This window comes from Mixophyes fleayi, chromosome 2, assembly GCF_038048845.1.
Source record: "Mixophyes fleayi isolate aMixFle1 chromosome 2, aMixFle1.hap1, whole genome shotgun sequence".
Lineage (NCBI taxonomy): Eukaryota > Metazoa > Chordata > Amphibia > Anura > Limnodynastidae > Mixophyes > Mixophyes fleayi.
In genome coordinates, this window is record NC_134403.1 from 71,775,868 (window position 1) to 71,789,594 (window position 13,727).

At 38.3% G+C, this 13,727-nt stretch overlaps 1 protein-coding gene across 1 annotated transcript in view; it reads right to left on the reverse strand.

Annotated features, from left to right (window-relative positions):
* Positions 1 to 13,727, reverse strand: part of PPP1R1A (protein phosphatase 1 regulatory inhibitor subunit 1A) — a 122,736-nt gene that overhangs the window by 36,765 nt on the left and 72,244 nt on the right. Inside the window, exons 3-4 of the mRNA XM_075199253.1 lie at positions 1,760 to 1,797; positions 364 to 427 (exon numbers count right to left, since the gene is read on the reverse strand). Of these exons, the coding sequence (XP_075055354.1) occupies positions 364 to 427; positions 1,760 to 1,797 (102 nt within the window). The remainder of the gene's footprint in view (positions 1 to 363; positions 428 to 1,759; positions 1,798 to 13,727) is intronic.

Genomic DNA, 13,727 nt, shown 5'->3' on the forward strand with positions numbered 1-13,727 from the left:
GGGCCACCTTAACAACACTATGGGCCTCCGGGCAAAACAGTGCAGCGGGGCCCCTACCTCTATATATGTGTATCATATATAGCTATATATATATATATATATATATATATATATATATAAAGAGAGAGAGAGAGAGAGAGAGAGAGAGAGAGAGATATAGATATAGATATATTTACATGATTTTTTTTTTTTTTTGCAGGATTGTCTATGGGGCCCCCTTGCCTGTGGGGCCCCCGGGCACCTGCCCATCGTGCCCAATGGAAAAGATGGCCCTGACATAAAGACAAAGACACACACACACACACACACACACACACACACACACACACAGAAGTTCTTAGCATGCAGTTAGTAACTTAGTACCTTTCATAGTAGGTGTTGTGCGCGTTACTTTTTTCCTCTGATGTGGGGACATAGATAGTGTAGACTGTAAGAAGAAAGACAGAAAGGTAACTATGGTGTCAGACATCAGTTTGACATTCCCAGTTTAACTGTGGTGAAGGAATTAATCATTGTGCCATTTTTAGAATGGAGGCAAAGGTTATTAGCAAGCAATGTAATCAATAGGAACACATGACTTTATCTCACACTCTGTTATTCTCATGCTTCCTACTGCTCTTTCATGAAGCTCCTTAGCCTATTAAAATAACATTTTCATTGTAGGTACACTTAGAGGTACCTAAATGTATATCTTATTATTCAATATCCAAACTACTATAACAATGACAAAATTACAATAATGACCTCTCACTGGTACTTTAGCGGTGGTCCCTTGCTCCCCTACATGTCTATTGTCACCTGCTTCCAGCCACTATTTCCAAGAGAAAAATCAGAAGCTTCTTCTCTTGTGACAGCAGCTGAAATCAGGTAACGGCAAAAATACTGAATCTCTAAATGGATTCATTATCTTAAAACATGACAAACCCTTTACACAGCACAAATATAATCAAAAACAAGTAAATGTGGGTAGTTGTCAGTTAAAAATGCAAAATGCCAGTAGTTTAGCTAAACTGAGCAGGTCTTAAACAATTTACCTGGGTATCTAAAGAATTGGATGTCTTAAACAAAGCACCAACAACATTAATACAAATACATTATTGGATATATGTTCCATCCCTCATAAACCCAATAGTTCTCTTAGAACTGGTGAGAATATTTCCATTAGTCACATGCCATATATACATTTATACAATTATGTTAGTGCTGCTATTTCTCATCCAGCAGCATAAAACAATGTTAAAGATTCACTAGTATCTGCTCTATGCAAAAATCAAATGTTGGTTGAAATTGAAGGATAATCAGTAACTCTGCCCCAGTTACTTATTGCAAAGTGCTTCCGAAATTGTTACAACTATCCCATTCTATTGTTAAATATTTTTGAAGCATGCTAATTATTCTTTGACTTCTCATTTATTAACCACTGGGAGAAAGCTGGAAGACATGTATAAACTCATATATTAAGATAATTCTATTTTTCCAGAGTAATTCTCATGAGCACTTCTCTAATATCAAATCCTAAAACTCTGAAGCACATAAATCAGTAAACTGTAATTTTATCCTGTGCGGCATAGAAATCACTCCATGCACTTCTATTCTCTGGGGCACAGTCGTCAAGCAACACTCTACACGTAGGGAGATATCAGGCTGACAGAATAATACAGCATGCAGCGATTTTATCTCGCACCAGATCATGTGACTAAGAAACATTTCTCAGAGGTTAATACAGTCTACTTACACTATCTTACATTTAAAAACATACCTTTTGCAAATGGTTTGGGATCCGTTCTTCATCTATTTCTGTTGGTGAAATAAAGAGGTAATTAAAAAACATGTCTTGTACATATTAATAGTTACAACTGGTAAATAATTTAGTGAATATGTGGTAAAAAACTACATTTACATAGCACTTCTCTCCCAGTGGGACTCAAAGCACTTTACATTTGCAGAATAAAAATGCATGATAAAAATAAACATATTAACGATTAACGGTGTACAGAAAAGAGAGCTAAGCAATGGGTATTCTTAAAAAAGAGGTGCATTAATTAAATGATTTAGTAAACAGATAAGTATTGAGTCTATTTCAAGAGAGGAGTCCTCAGGGTTGTGTGTGGCAGTGAGTGCAAAAGGGTAGGAGTGACAAAGCAAAAAAAGCTGAGGCCAATATATATATATATATATATATATATATATATATATATATATATATATATATATGTTTATATATATATATATATATATATATTTGCGATTGACCATTGACCATTACACCAACAGGGACTGTAATGACATTGTATACAAATACATATAATTTAATATAGAGTTGGTCCCCGTTTTGAAGCGAGAACAGTTTCCACTCTTCTTGGAAGGCTTTCCACAAGATGTTGGAGTGTTTCTGTGGGAATTTGTGCCCATTCATTCTTTAGAGCATTTATGAGGCCCAGCACTGATGTTGGACGAGAAGTCCTGGCAATCTGCATTTCAGTTCATCCCAAAGGTGTTCAATGGGGCTGAGGTCAGGGCTCTGTGCAGGCCAGTCAACTTTTTCCACACCAAACTCATCAAACCATGTCTTTGTAGTCCTTGCTTTGTGCACTGGGGCACAGTCATGTTTGAATAGAAAAGGGCCTTCCCCAAACTGTTTCCAAAAAGTTTGAAGCATAGCATTGTCCAAAAAGACTTGGTATGCTGAAGCATTGAGATTGCCCTTCACTGGAGATAAGGGGCCTAGCCCAAACCCTGATAAACAGCCCCATACCATTATCCCTCCCCCACCAAACTTCACAGTTAACATAATGCAGGCAGGCAGGTAACGTTCTCCTGGCATCCACCAAACACAGACTTGCCCATCTGACTGCCAAACAGAGAAGCGTGATTCCTCACTCCACAGAACACGTTTCCATTGCACCACAGTCCAGTGCCAGTGTGCTTTACACTACTCCATCTGATGCCTGACATTGGTCTTAGTGATGTGAGGCTTGCATGAAGCTGTTTGTCCATAGAAACCCATTCCATTAAGCTCCTGCTGCACAGTTTTTATGTTTACATTAATGGCAGTGTAAGTTCGGAACTTTTCAGCTACGGAATCAGGGGACTTTTACGCACCATGTGCCTTAGCAGTCGTCGACCCTGCTCTGTGATTTTATGTGGTCTTTCGCTTTTCAACTATCTAGTAATATCACTTACAGTTGACCATGGAATATCCAGCAGGCATGAAATTTCATGAACTGTCTTATTGCAAAGGTGGCATCTCATCACAGTACCACTCCTAATGTCACTGAGCTCTGCAGAACAACTCATTTTGTATCACAAATGTTTGCAAACGTAGACTGCATGACCAGGTGCTTGATTTTATACACCTCTGGTGGTGTACTTTTAACTTCAATAGTATTTTTATTATTAATTTTTCAAAAATTATGGGGTACAGAAAGAAGAAAGGGATGGGGGGTAAGGAAAGGACACAAAATTAAAAGGGGAAGGGTTGAGGGGGTACATAGTGGGGGGAACACATTAAACAATTCTGCTGTTAAACCATATTGAACACATGAGGGAGGGAACCTAATAGGTTCCCTTCCAATTCGTGAAAGTTTGGTGGTGTACTTTTAATCAGATAGTGTGTGTATATATATATATATATATATATATATATATATATATATATATATATATATATATACACATATTGCATACATACATACACACACACACACACACACACACACAAAGTGGTACAGTTAGTAGTCCTTCATCTCCGTATCGAAGTAGGCAAATGGGAGTGTAAGTAATCAGAAGCTGCTTAAAGAATCTAGGATCCTGATTATGTAGGGTTTTGAATGTAAATAAGACAATCTTGAATAAGATTCGCCATCTTAAAGGCAGCCAGATAGGGAGAGAAGAACAAGCATTATGTGGCAGCAACAGGCGGGTTATTTGACAGCCTAGCTGCTGCATTTTGTACCAGCTGCAGGTGGTGCAATTCGTTTTCTGGAAGACCCAGGTAAAGTGCATTGCAGTAGTCCAAGCATGAGGATACAAATACATTTATGACTGTAGGAAGATCTTCTGAGGGAATGGAATGCTTGATTTTGCCAATGTTCCCCAGTTGAAAGAATAAAGATTTGATCAAATCTGACACCTGGGGCTTAATTCATTAAGGAAAGTAATGCATAAAAAAAGGAGTAACATTGCACCTTGACAAAACCATGTTGCATTGGAGGGGAATTTAAATTTAAAATGTGATGGCAGATTTATAGTTGAAGTAGGGTCTGTCCTAGATCAAGTTTATATTTCAGTGTAAAAATAAATCTACCAAGCATTTGTGTGCTACGTGAAAAAAACCTCCAGTATTTAACTTATGACGAAAATAATAAACTAATTTGCACCCCTAGCATTGTAACATGGTTTGATCAGGAGAAAATGTACTCATTTTTTTTTGCCTTATTTTCACTAATGAATCAGGCCTCTGGTGTTTAAGTGTCAAGTCACAATCAAGAACAATAAAAAGATTCAGTACATGATCAGAGTTTGCCGGTTTAGAACCCCTAAGCTTAATCTCAGTTGTTTGACCCAGCTGTAGTCTTGTCATTTGACAGTGAGTTCCCAACATAAGAACCTCTGTTTTAGCAGGATTCAACCTCATCCAACTGGCATTCATCCATTCCTAGAGCTCAGCTAGACAGACATTGAGGATTTATATTGGGTTCTTAGTAGCTGGAGCAAAGGACATGTACAGCTGAGTATCATCTGTATAGCAGTGGTAGTCCTCGCCATGATGTCAGATTATTCCACTCAATGGAGACATGCCTACTGAAAATAGCATGGGAGGTAGGATAGAGCCTTGTGGAGGGCTGCATGGCAGGGACTTTCCTGCAGATGAGTGTACTCCTGATGAGACCTTCTGTGACCTGCCAGTGAGAAAGGATTTGAACCAAGCAAGTACTGTGCCATCCAGTCCACAGAAATCCAGGCCCTCTAATAGAATCCTGTGATCTATGGTATTGAATGCTGCAGAGAAGTCAAGATTGAACAGTTGCCCCTGTGTCTTGCCACCAGAAGATCATTAAGCAAATGACACTAGGGGGTAAATGTATTAAGCTCCGGGTTCTTCAACACCCGTGAGTTCGGCGTCTTCGGCGTTTAAAATTAAAGCGCCGCTGCCTTGTAAAGGGAAGTTTCCCTTTACAAGGCAGCACGGTTTTAAATTTAAACGCCGAAGACGCTGAACTCGCGGGTGTTGAAGAACCCGGAGCTTATTACATTTACCCCTAGGGCTGCTTCAGTGAGAATTTAAATATTTGACCTCATTCACAGCCTCCCACATTTAAATATGAATGGGGAACACTCCTACCTTGCATGCAGCATTTCAGAGCTTCATGGCTCCCATATGACAGGGAAGGAGAGTTCTCAATTCACTTTAACATGTTAGCACAGAGTGATTTCTACCTGTTCTCGCAGCTTAGACTACCTGGTGCTGCTGCTAGTGTCTTAAGCACAGTTGCAGCTTGACTAGATCCTGGAAGGATAGGCCTCTTTCCCCAGCCAGCCCTAAAATTAAATTAATAGCATTCGCAATTAATAAATATTTCTATTTTCCCCAACCAGCCAGGGCCTGATTCATTAAGGAAAGTAAGTTTGAGCAAGTAGTCTCCTGGACAAAACCATGTTATAATGCAAGGGGTGCAAACTAGTTTTCTATTTGCACAAGGGTTAAATACTGTCTATTTATTCATGTAGTACACAAATACTTGATAGCTTATTTGTACATTGAAATGTAAAGTTGATATTTGTGTGCTACATGAAAAATAGACAGTATTTAACTTATGTGCAAAATAGAAAACTAAGTTGCACACCTTGCATTGTAACATGGTTTTGTCCAGGAGACTACTTACTCATTTTTTTTTACTTCACTTTCCTTAATGAATCAGGCCCCCAGACATTACATTAATAGTGTTTATGTTTAATAAGCCTTTTTCCTGCCAAGTAGCCTCAATAAAAATTAACAGCATTCCCATTTAATATGCAGAGCTATTTTCATCCCCACCAGCCCCGACATTAAATTAATAGCATTCCTATTTAATTCAGGCCTATTTCCCTCAAACAATTCCAATACAAATTTCCCCCACATTTTATAGAGTCTATTATTGCTAAAGCAGACATTACCGTCCCTTAAATATATTACTGATTTTTATCAGGTTGACTATTAAACACTGATCGATCTCGGGTGCTCTGCTCGCACCTGATGTCTCTCAGTCTACAGAGCCTCCATCCTCCTACGGAGAAAATATGATTTACACGTCCGCCACAGGTCCTGCACCTGCCTGCGCCTGCCAGTGCCCGTTATTAATGTATCAGTGAAGGCTGGAGTTTCCCTGAGATATGCTGGACTATGGAGCAAATGGTAGGCGGCTGTGACACCCACTTGACTCTGGGCCGCTGCAACACCCTCGTTATGGCCTGTAGGATATTATCTGCAGAAATTCAATTCTCTTAAGTTCGGCATATCTTGTAATTTGTGGATCTAAATTGATTGAACCCCTAATATGCACAAATCACACCCTGATTAGACAAGGACACATCCTAAAAGATCACCACTGCCCCTTAGGGGCACCAAATAATGGGATACTCTAACAAAAAATGATGACTGTTAGTGGGCACCATATATGTAAATGTCCCCCACGGTCTGCATATTATTAATATAATATCAGATGCTATTAAAAAAGACATTACTGTATTTTTACAAAAAAAAATACTTTTTGTCTTTTAATTTTATAGGATCAGATAAATACTTTCTTTTCCTATCACTCCTGAATCATGTGGTAACAAGAATTCCACCTCATATTATAATCCCATTGGGGTTTTAGAGCGCATCTTGGGAGACGTCCATTGTATTGGAGCATATCCAACAATAAAGACACACAGCACAGGAGCAGTGATCTAAGGGATATCAAACTGTGATTACTGTAATCCCTTTATAGGAAAAATCCCACTTTCACAGCATACAAAGCTCCATCTGTAGCAGTAAGATGCCAAGTATATTATGCCCATCACGACAACAGAGGCATCAAGACTCAGGGGTACATCAGTCCATCAAAGGGAGCAGAATAATGTGCCAAGCACAGAGGACCTTATCCTTATCTACCTTTATACAGTTATTTTACAGTGACAATTCTAATATGAACATTTGTGTGTTTTCCAACAAAGAAACAGGACAGAAGATTGGAATATCATTTTGTGTGTTCAGACACAAACAAATAAATGTTGTACGGTTCATAAATGCAGAAATATTGTTCTGCTGGCAATCACACATGCTACCCTGTTCCCATCTTCCGATATGAATATGCAAAACAGGGGTTCTGCAAAATTAATGGAATCCCAGACCAATCTATTCCAATACCCCCCTCCTGACATAGTTGCCAACAGCCCCTAATGTCTAGGCAGGACAGTACCTTAAATATTTGAAAATTTTCTTATTTATCAACACTGATAGACTGTAAAGTTCAATTCTTGTACTTATGTATACTAAACACTGTTCATATGTTTTGTCTGTGCTTTAAAGAGGAATATTTACAATACAACAAATTTACATTTGTCACGAACACGCTCCCAGCTGCCGTGACTTTGGGGTATTTGCTATATGAGGTCACACGATTCCAGCCCGCAGGTTATAGACCTACTGAATCGCCCCCAAACAGCGCTCACACCTCACACACTTCAGGTTTGCCACCACCTATTGAATAAGGGCAATAGGACCCCAATATACTATCCCACACTGGCACAAAAGGCTTCTAGCTATCCACAAACTAGCAAGACCCACACCAGCAAGCAAAGGGTTAAATCTTCACACGTCCAGACTGGTACAAAAGTGTAAATGCAAGCCCACACAGCTTGTTAATCAAATGTATCAACAAATCAAACACTGGCATTCAAAGGGTTAACTTGGTCGAGCTATATTCTTCTTAACATGCTAATGGATTCATTAGAGTATCAAGGACACAACATATTAAATTATAGATTTAATATATAAAAGTACAGGGCATTCAGATAAAAATAATAATTAATAAACGATTAATAGATTAACATACACAAGCAAAACAGTTTAAAATAAACAGGGTTACATTCAGAGGGGGGTATTAAATTGTTAGCGAGACGGGTGAAAATTCCGTGCTCGAAAAAATATTACCGTTAATACGGTAATTTGCACGTAAATACCGTAATTTACTCGCTGGATTTCAGCTCGCAGCTCAGGGAGCTCCGAGCTGAAATTCAGCGAGTAATTACCGTATTAACGGTAATATTTTTCGAGCGCGGGATTTTCACCTGTCTCGCTAACAATTGAATACCCCCCAGAGTGTCACACGAATTGCATACTCTGTGCCATGGGAAATTGGCAAAGAAGATGGACAGCTTATCAATGTGAATTGATTTCCCAAAGTCTGACAATTTATTGTAACTCGTCTCAGTTTTTTAAAGACACTTCCACACCTGTTCCCGCCCCCAGGGGTTGTGTCTGTGATACTTTTTTTAATCACCATTTGCATGTTGCCTGATTTACTACTCAATTCTACTATGTGACCTAACTTTTATGTGGAGTGTCACACAGACCCAATTTTATTATTAATAAATCCCTTGTGACTTTGTCCATCTTTTGATACCAAACATGATGACATTTTGACAATGTGATATACCTTTTTCAAAGATATGGAATTTTAGCTGTTCCCGGATACTACCTGTACCTGTCATTCACAACCCTGGTGTGATTTCTGCTCCTCAGTATGGAGTGCCACCCGGATTTCCCAAAATATGAACTATGAAGACATTTTTCTTTGAAGCTCATATTTCTATATACCTGCATAGGCCTTCAAAATGCTGCCTTGGGATGCAAAGATGTCCAGCTGTGACCAGCCCCACAAAGTCTATCCATGTGTCCAAAAACTAACTTGTGTCAGGATATATCACACAGCAAGAGTACTTTGAAGCTGCCATAGGTGACACTACTATCTTCTCACACTGGAATGTGCAAATACGCATACAACGGACTTTCTGTCTTCACATTATACACTTTAGTAGCTGAACTTATCAATGGATTCATTTGATATAACATATTTACACTGCAGTTATGATTCATCCCTTATAAATAACTGTACGTTTTCTATGTTCATGACAACATTGTAACAAAGTTTAGTAGGAGAGCAGCGTATCTCATTCCGTCTATATACAACATGTACTGTGCTTAGATGTACAATACATGCTCAGAAGCCCCTAGAGATTACCTATGTTAGCAGGTATAACTTTGTGATGCTGTACATTGCTGTATGCTCACCAGCAGGGGCTGTTTCTAGCAATGCAAGCTGTGCAATGACAAATACGGTTCCAGTATACACTCCTGCGAAAAGATTTATTTGACTATATGATTTATTTATTATATGTTTTCCACCTTTTTCTTACTGATCCTGTTTGTTTGTTACTGTTAAACCACACTAATTAGGATTTACTATATATTATTCAGTCATACATGGATTTTCCATAACGGCATGTACTGTATGCAACAACAGCATACAAGTGAATTGTATCTTCAAGATTTGCATAAGGGTGTTTTAATATCTAGAATTTGCACTGCCACTAAGACATATTTGACTCCTGACGACATTGTACCCCCCAACAGAAGTACCCAGAATAGCAACTTCTTGGGGCACCTTCCACAGCCCCTGAAGGGGGCATATACACATCAGGTTTTTGGCTGCTCCAACTACACAGGCCACTGTGCCCCGGTATTTTGTACCTGCTATCCCCCTCTCTGCCCCTTGCCCCCAAGCCTGTACCAAGGCAATGTACCTCTTTGTCTTCCCCTACTTCTACCCCTGAACTGTGGTAAAGCTGTTTTGATATTAGAGAAATGTTGTACATTTATCTCTTTAACCAGGGCAGACACATGTGAATTTACATGAGTTGGGCAAGGAACGTACTTATTTAAAGTTCTGTATTAAAAATAGTAAAAATTAGTATAAGTAAGAGAATTACTTTGCATCTTAAGAATTATGAATTGGGAATGCTGCCCTGCTTCTATGGTCAGCACCGGTGCACCAAAATGACAGCCAGATTTGATTGTCTAACTTCCTGTAATTAGCCCCAGCAATTAGTCATGATTTAATCTCAATAAAAATCACGCTCATTTGTTAATGGACACCAGAGACCAGAGACACAGGTGCAATATCAAAATTTGATGTGGCAAAAAGAACTTGAGTGCAAAAGTAAAAAAAAAATCTAATAAAAATAGTAAAAATAATAATATGATGATAATAATCATGATGATGATCGTGACTATTACTACTACTACTACTACTACTACATAAGGCTCTCACACATATTTTTGACTTTGTAAAGTATAGTGCCGGGCTCTGATCCTGTCAATACTGTATACTTCCGTATTGATTTATTTTACTTTAGTGAAGCAGGACTCACTGATGTAGGGAAAAACGGAGTGGGTATATGCTGGCTGCCAGATACCAATACATTCTATCTTATTCTGCTTTTGCTGCTGCATAATTAGTATCTAATTTTAAGTTAGCATAAATTGATATAAACTATCATAGAAAATCCAGACTCCAAAGCTTTCTCAGCCAGAGAAAGGGAGATAGACAAGAAAGGGCATGAAGGTTGTTCTTGTTGTTTGCGCCATGCACTGTCAAGTCTGACTGTGCCCGAGTTTAGACCTGTCAATCAATTTGTAAATGTGTGTAACCACTGCACTGCCAAAGCAGACTCTCCTGCGGTAACCTTTGTACAATTACCAAGCTGGTGGTCTATTTTTCCAAGCATGTAGCTATAGATGAATTCTGACAATATACAGTAATTACGCTAACCACCAATTTGCTATATAAGACCGTTACAGCAGCTGCAAACACGTGTACAGTCATCTAGCAATTGATTCACCATTTCTCTGAAACTATGTGCTCTTAATGAGACCTGAGAACCACTAATTAAGAGTTATAAATGGCATTTTGCAAATTCTTCATTAAGAATGAAAATCATAATGAGAGTCCTTGATCTGGAGCTTATATAAGAAAATGCATAATCCGTGGATAGCGTATAAGAACATTGTTACATAGAGAGATAACTGTATCCGCTAAAACAGCATGATAACTGTATATAAAGGAATCTAGTGTCTATTAGAAAATTTCTTCAATGGGCAATTTGAACATTTAGCTAATTATAGTATTTCTAAAGATTTTTATAAACCATTATCTGGCAGGTTTTGGACTTTTGCAGAACAAAATTTGATGTGGCAAAAGTCTACAAAAATCGAATAAAAATAGTAATAATAAATAATATGATGATAATAATCATTATGATGATCGTGACTATTACTACTAATACTAATAATAATAATGTGGAAAATACAGTGCTAAAATATTTTTATTTGTCTCTCAATGGCAAATGATAATAGGAGTTCAACAAAAGTTGTAAAGCCAAAGTTTAACTTTTCCAAGTTGTAAGAAGAGACAGAATCTGGGCATGTTGTAGATTCCCAAAGAAATTATTATTAATTAATGATCCTTCTGAGAAATTTCAGGAAAGTAATAGAATCTTAAATTAGTAATGAGACCCACTTAATCCATCTTTGGTTGGTGAGCTTAATTAATTGGACACTTCTATGTATTTTCAGATTTTCATATTAAAAAGTACATTAAAATATGACTTACTGAATATTAGTCATTTGCAATTTGAAAGTGAAGCCGTTTATCAGCTATTCAGTACAATGGACTTGTTAGATAATATTACAGAAGATAAGGACCTTCTATATTTGAAGTTAAAACCTTATGGAAGTTATGGAAATTACACTTAATTTCACAGGGTTTAATTCGAAATATGTGATTTATCAGGAAATTTCCTCTGTGTTGGATGGTTATATACAAATACATACTGTTGCTGGTCATCAAACAGAATTTTTGCATCATGTTAGACAGTGGGAAGTATGTAGTACCTTTGTGTGGAAAGAACGAAAAAAACTAAACAAAACACAGACAGTGACATAAATTAGTCACCTTGCGGTTGGATTCACCACATTGGAGCTTGTAGGCACACCCACATTGGCATTCTAAGCCACACCTCATGCGCTAGCCACACCCCTTTTACCTAGAACACTCCAGAGCCTTGCTGTCATAGATGTTAACGTATTGACACTACCACCCACAACGCATGCACTCTTCTGTTAAATCATGTTCCTCAGACATAACTCCCCCAAACTAGTAAATTTAAAAGAAAACTCATGTTGAGTTATTCTACAGGTTTAATTGTAATAGTCCTAAATTGTAACTATAACTCAGTCTTACGCTATCTGTAAGTGTTAGCTCTATAGACTCTTTAGAAGAATGTATACATTACTTAACCTCTTCTACAACCTCTGCCATCTGTGGTCGGTACTACTGAGTCTCCTGCACTGGCAGGACCCCACTTCAAGGGTCATCTTGCCAATGTCATTCCTAGGCACACGCTTACAGTTCCCAATGGTACATCCAACTCTGACTTTGATGGTTCAAAAAACGTATTATAATAATAGCTATCAGAGCACCAAGACCCCTCAGTGAGGAAAGACTAAAGTAAACAGTTGCCTAACAAATTGGTATCAATGCTCGGAAATATTTGCATTGTGAATATTTTGTTACGCTATTAAAATGTATCACATTTATTTCACTTGTTGTGTTTTATTTGTTTTCTTAGGATATGTTTTCTTACCACACAAAGGTACCACGTAATACTGCTATAAAACCATAGAAAAGGAATGAACAACACTTGCGTCATTAATGAATAAATTCCAACCAAGTCTAATAAGAGAAAACAATAATAAAATAGTATGTGTTCAGCTTCTGATGTACTATAGAAACATTGTCACTCATACAGTGAGCACATTTAGGGGACTTTTACCTCTTAAGTACAGTAAATACAAATAAGCCAGTTCCATGGCAGTCCTGTGGATGTATGCATTAGCCTCCAGGGAACTCACGTAGAGTTGAACATACGTTTCTTTTATTTGCATAAAATAATTTTCGCATTTCCGCACTGCACAAGCACACAATAAATTGTGCGCTTGCGTCCGCATGCAATTTGAGCTGCATCTTACACTTATTAGCCCTTATCTTTAGAGAGAAGGGAAGAGGGAGGGAACAGGTGGGCAAGCGCAGGGCAAGCACAGCAAGGCATGTTCACATAATTGAAGCAAAGTCAGAGATGGAAGCAGCTGCAGATACGCCTATTAGGAAATGTATTATGTGCTGCAGTCACCTTAAGATGATCATCATCACACAAACCTTACATTTTTAAAATTAGTTAGTAAAAAAACAACTTTGTGCCCCTCCATTAATAGTTTTAATAAAATGTACTGAAATACAGTTTTTGACGTAAAATGTATACAACTCTACATCATTCTTGCCTACTTTCAGTAGGCGACGTCCGGGAGAGGGGCGTGACTAATGGGCGGGAGGGGGCGGAGCGCCTCGAATCGCGTCGAATGACGTTTTGTCACGGGGGGGCGGGACCAAAATTATGCGATTCTCTGTGAATCGCGTCATTTTAACAACGGAATTTAGGATGCGGGAGAAAGGCCAGCTCTCGCGGGAGTCCGGGAGACTGATCCCATTTTCGGGAGCCTCCCGAACTTTCCTGGAGAGTTGGCAAGTATGCTCTACATGAACCCAAGGGTTTATAGCATGAGATGGGTTATTGCTCTAAAAACT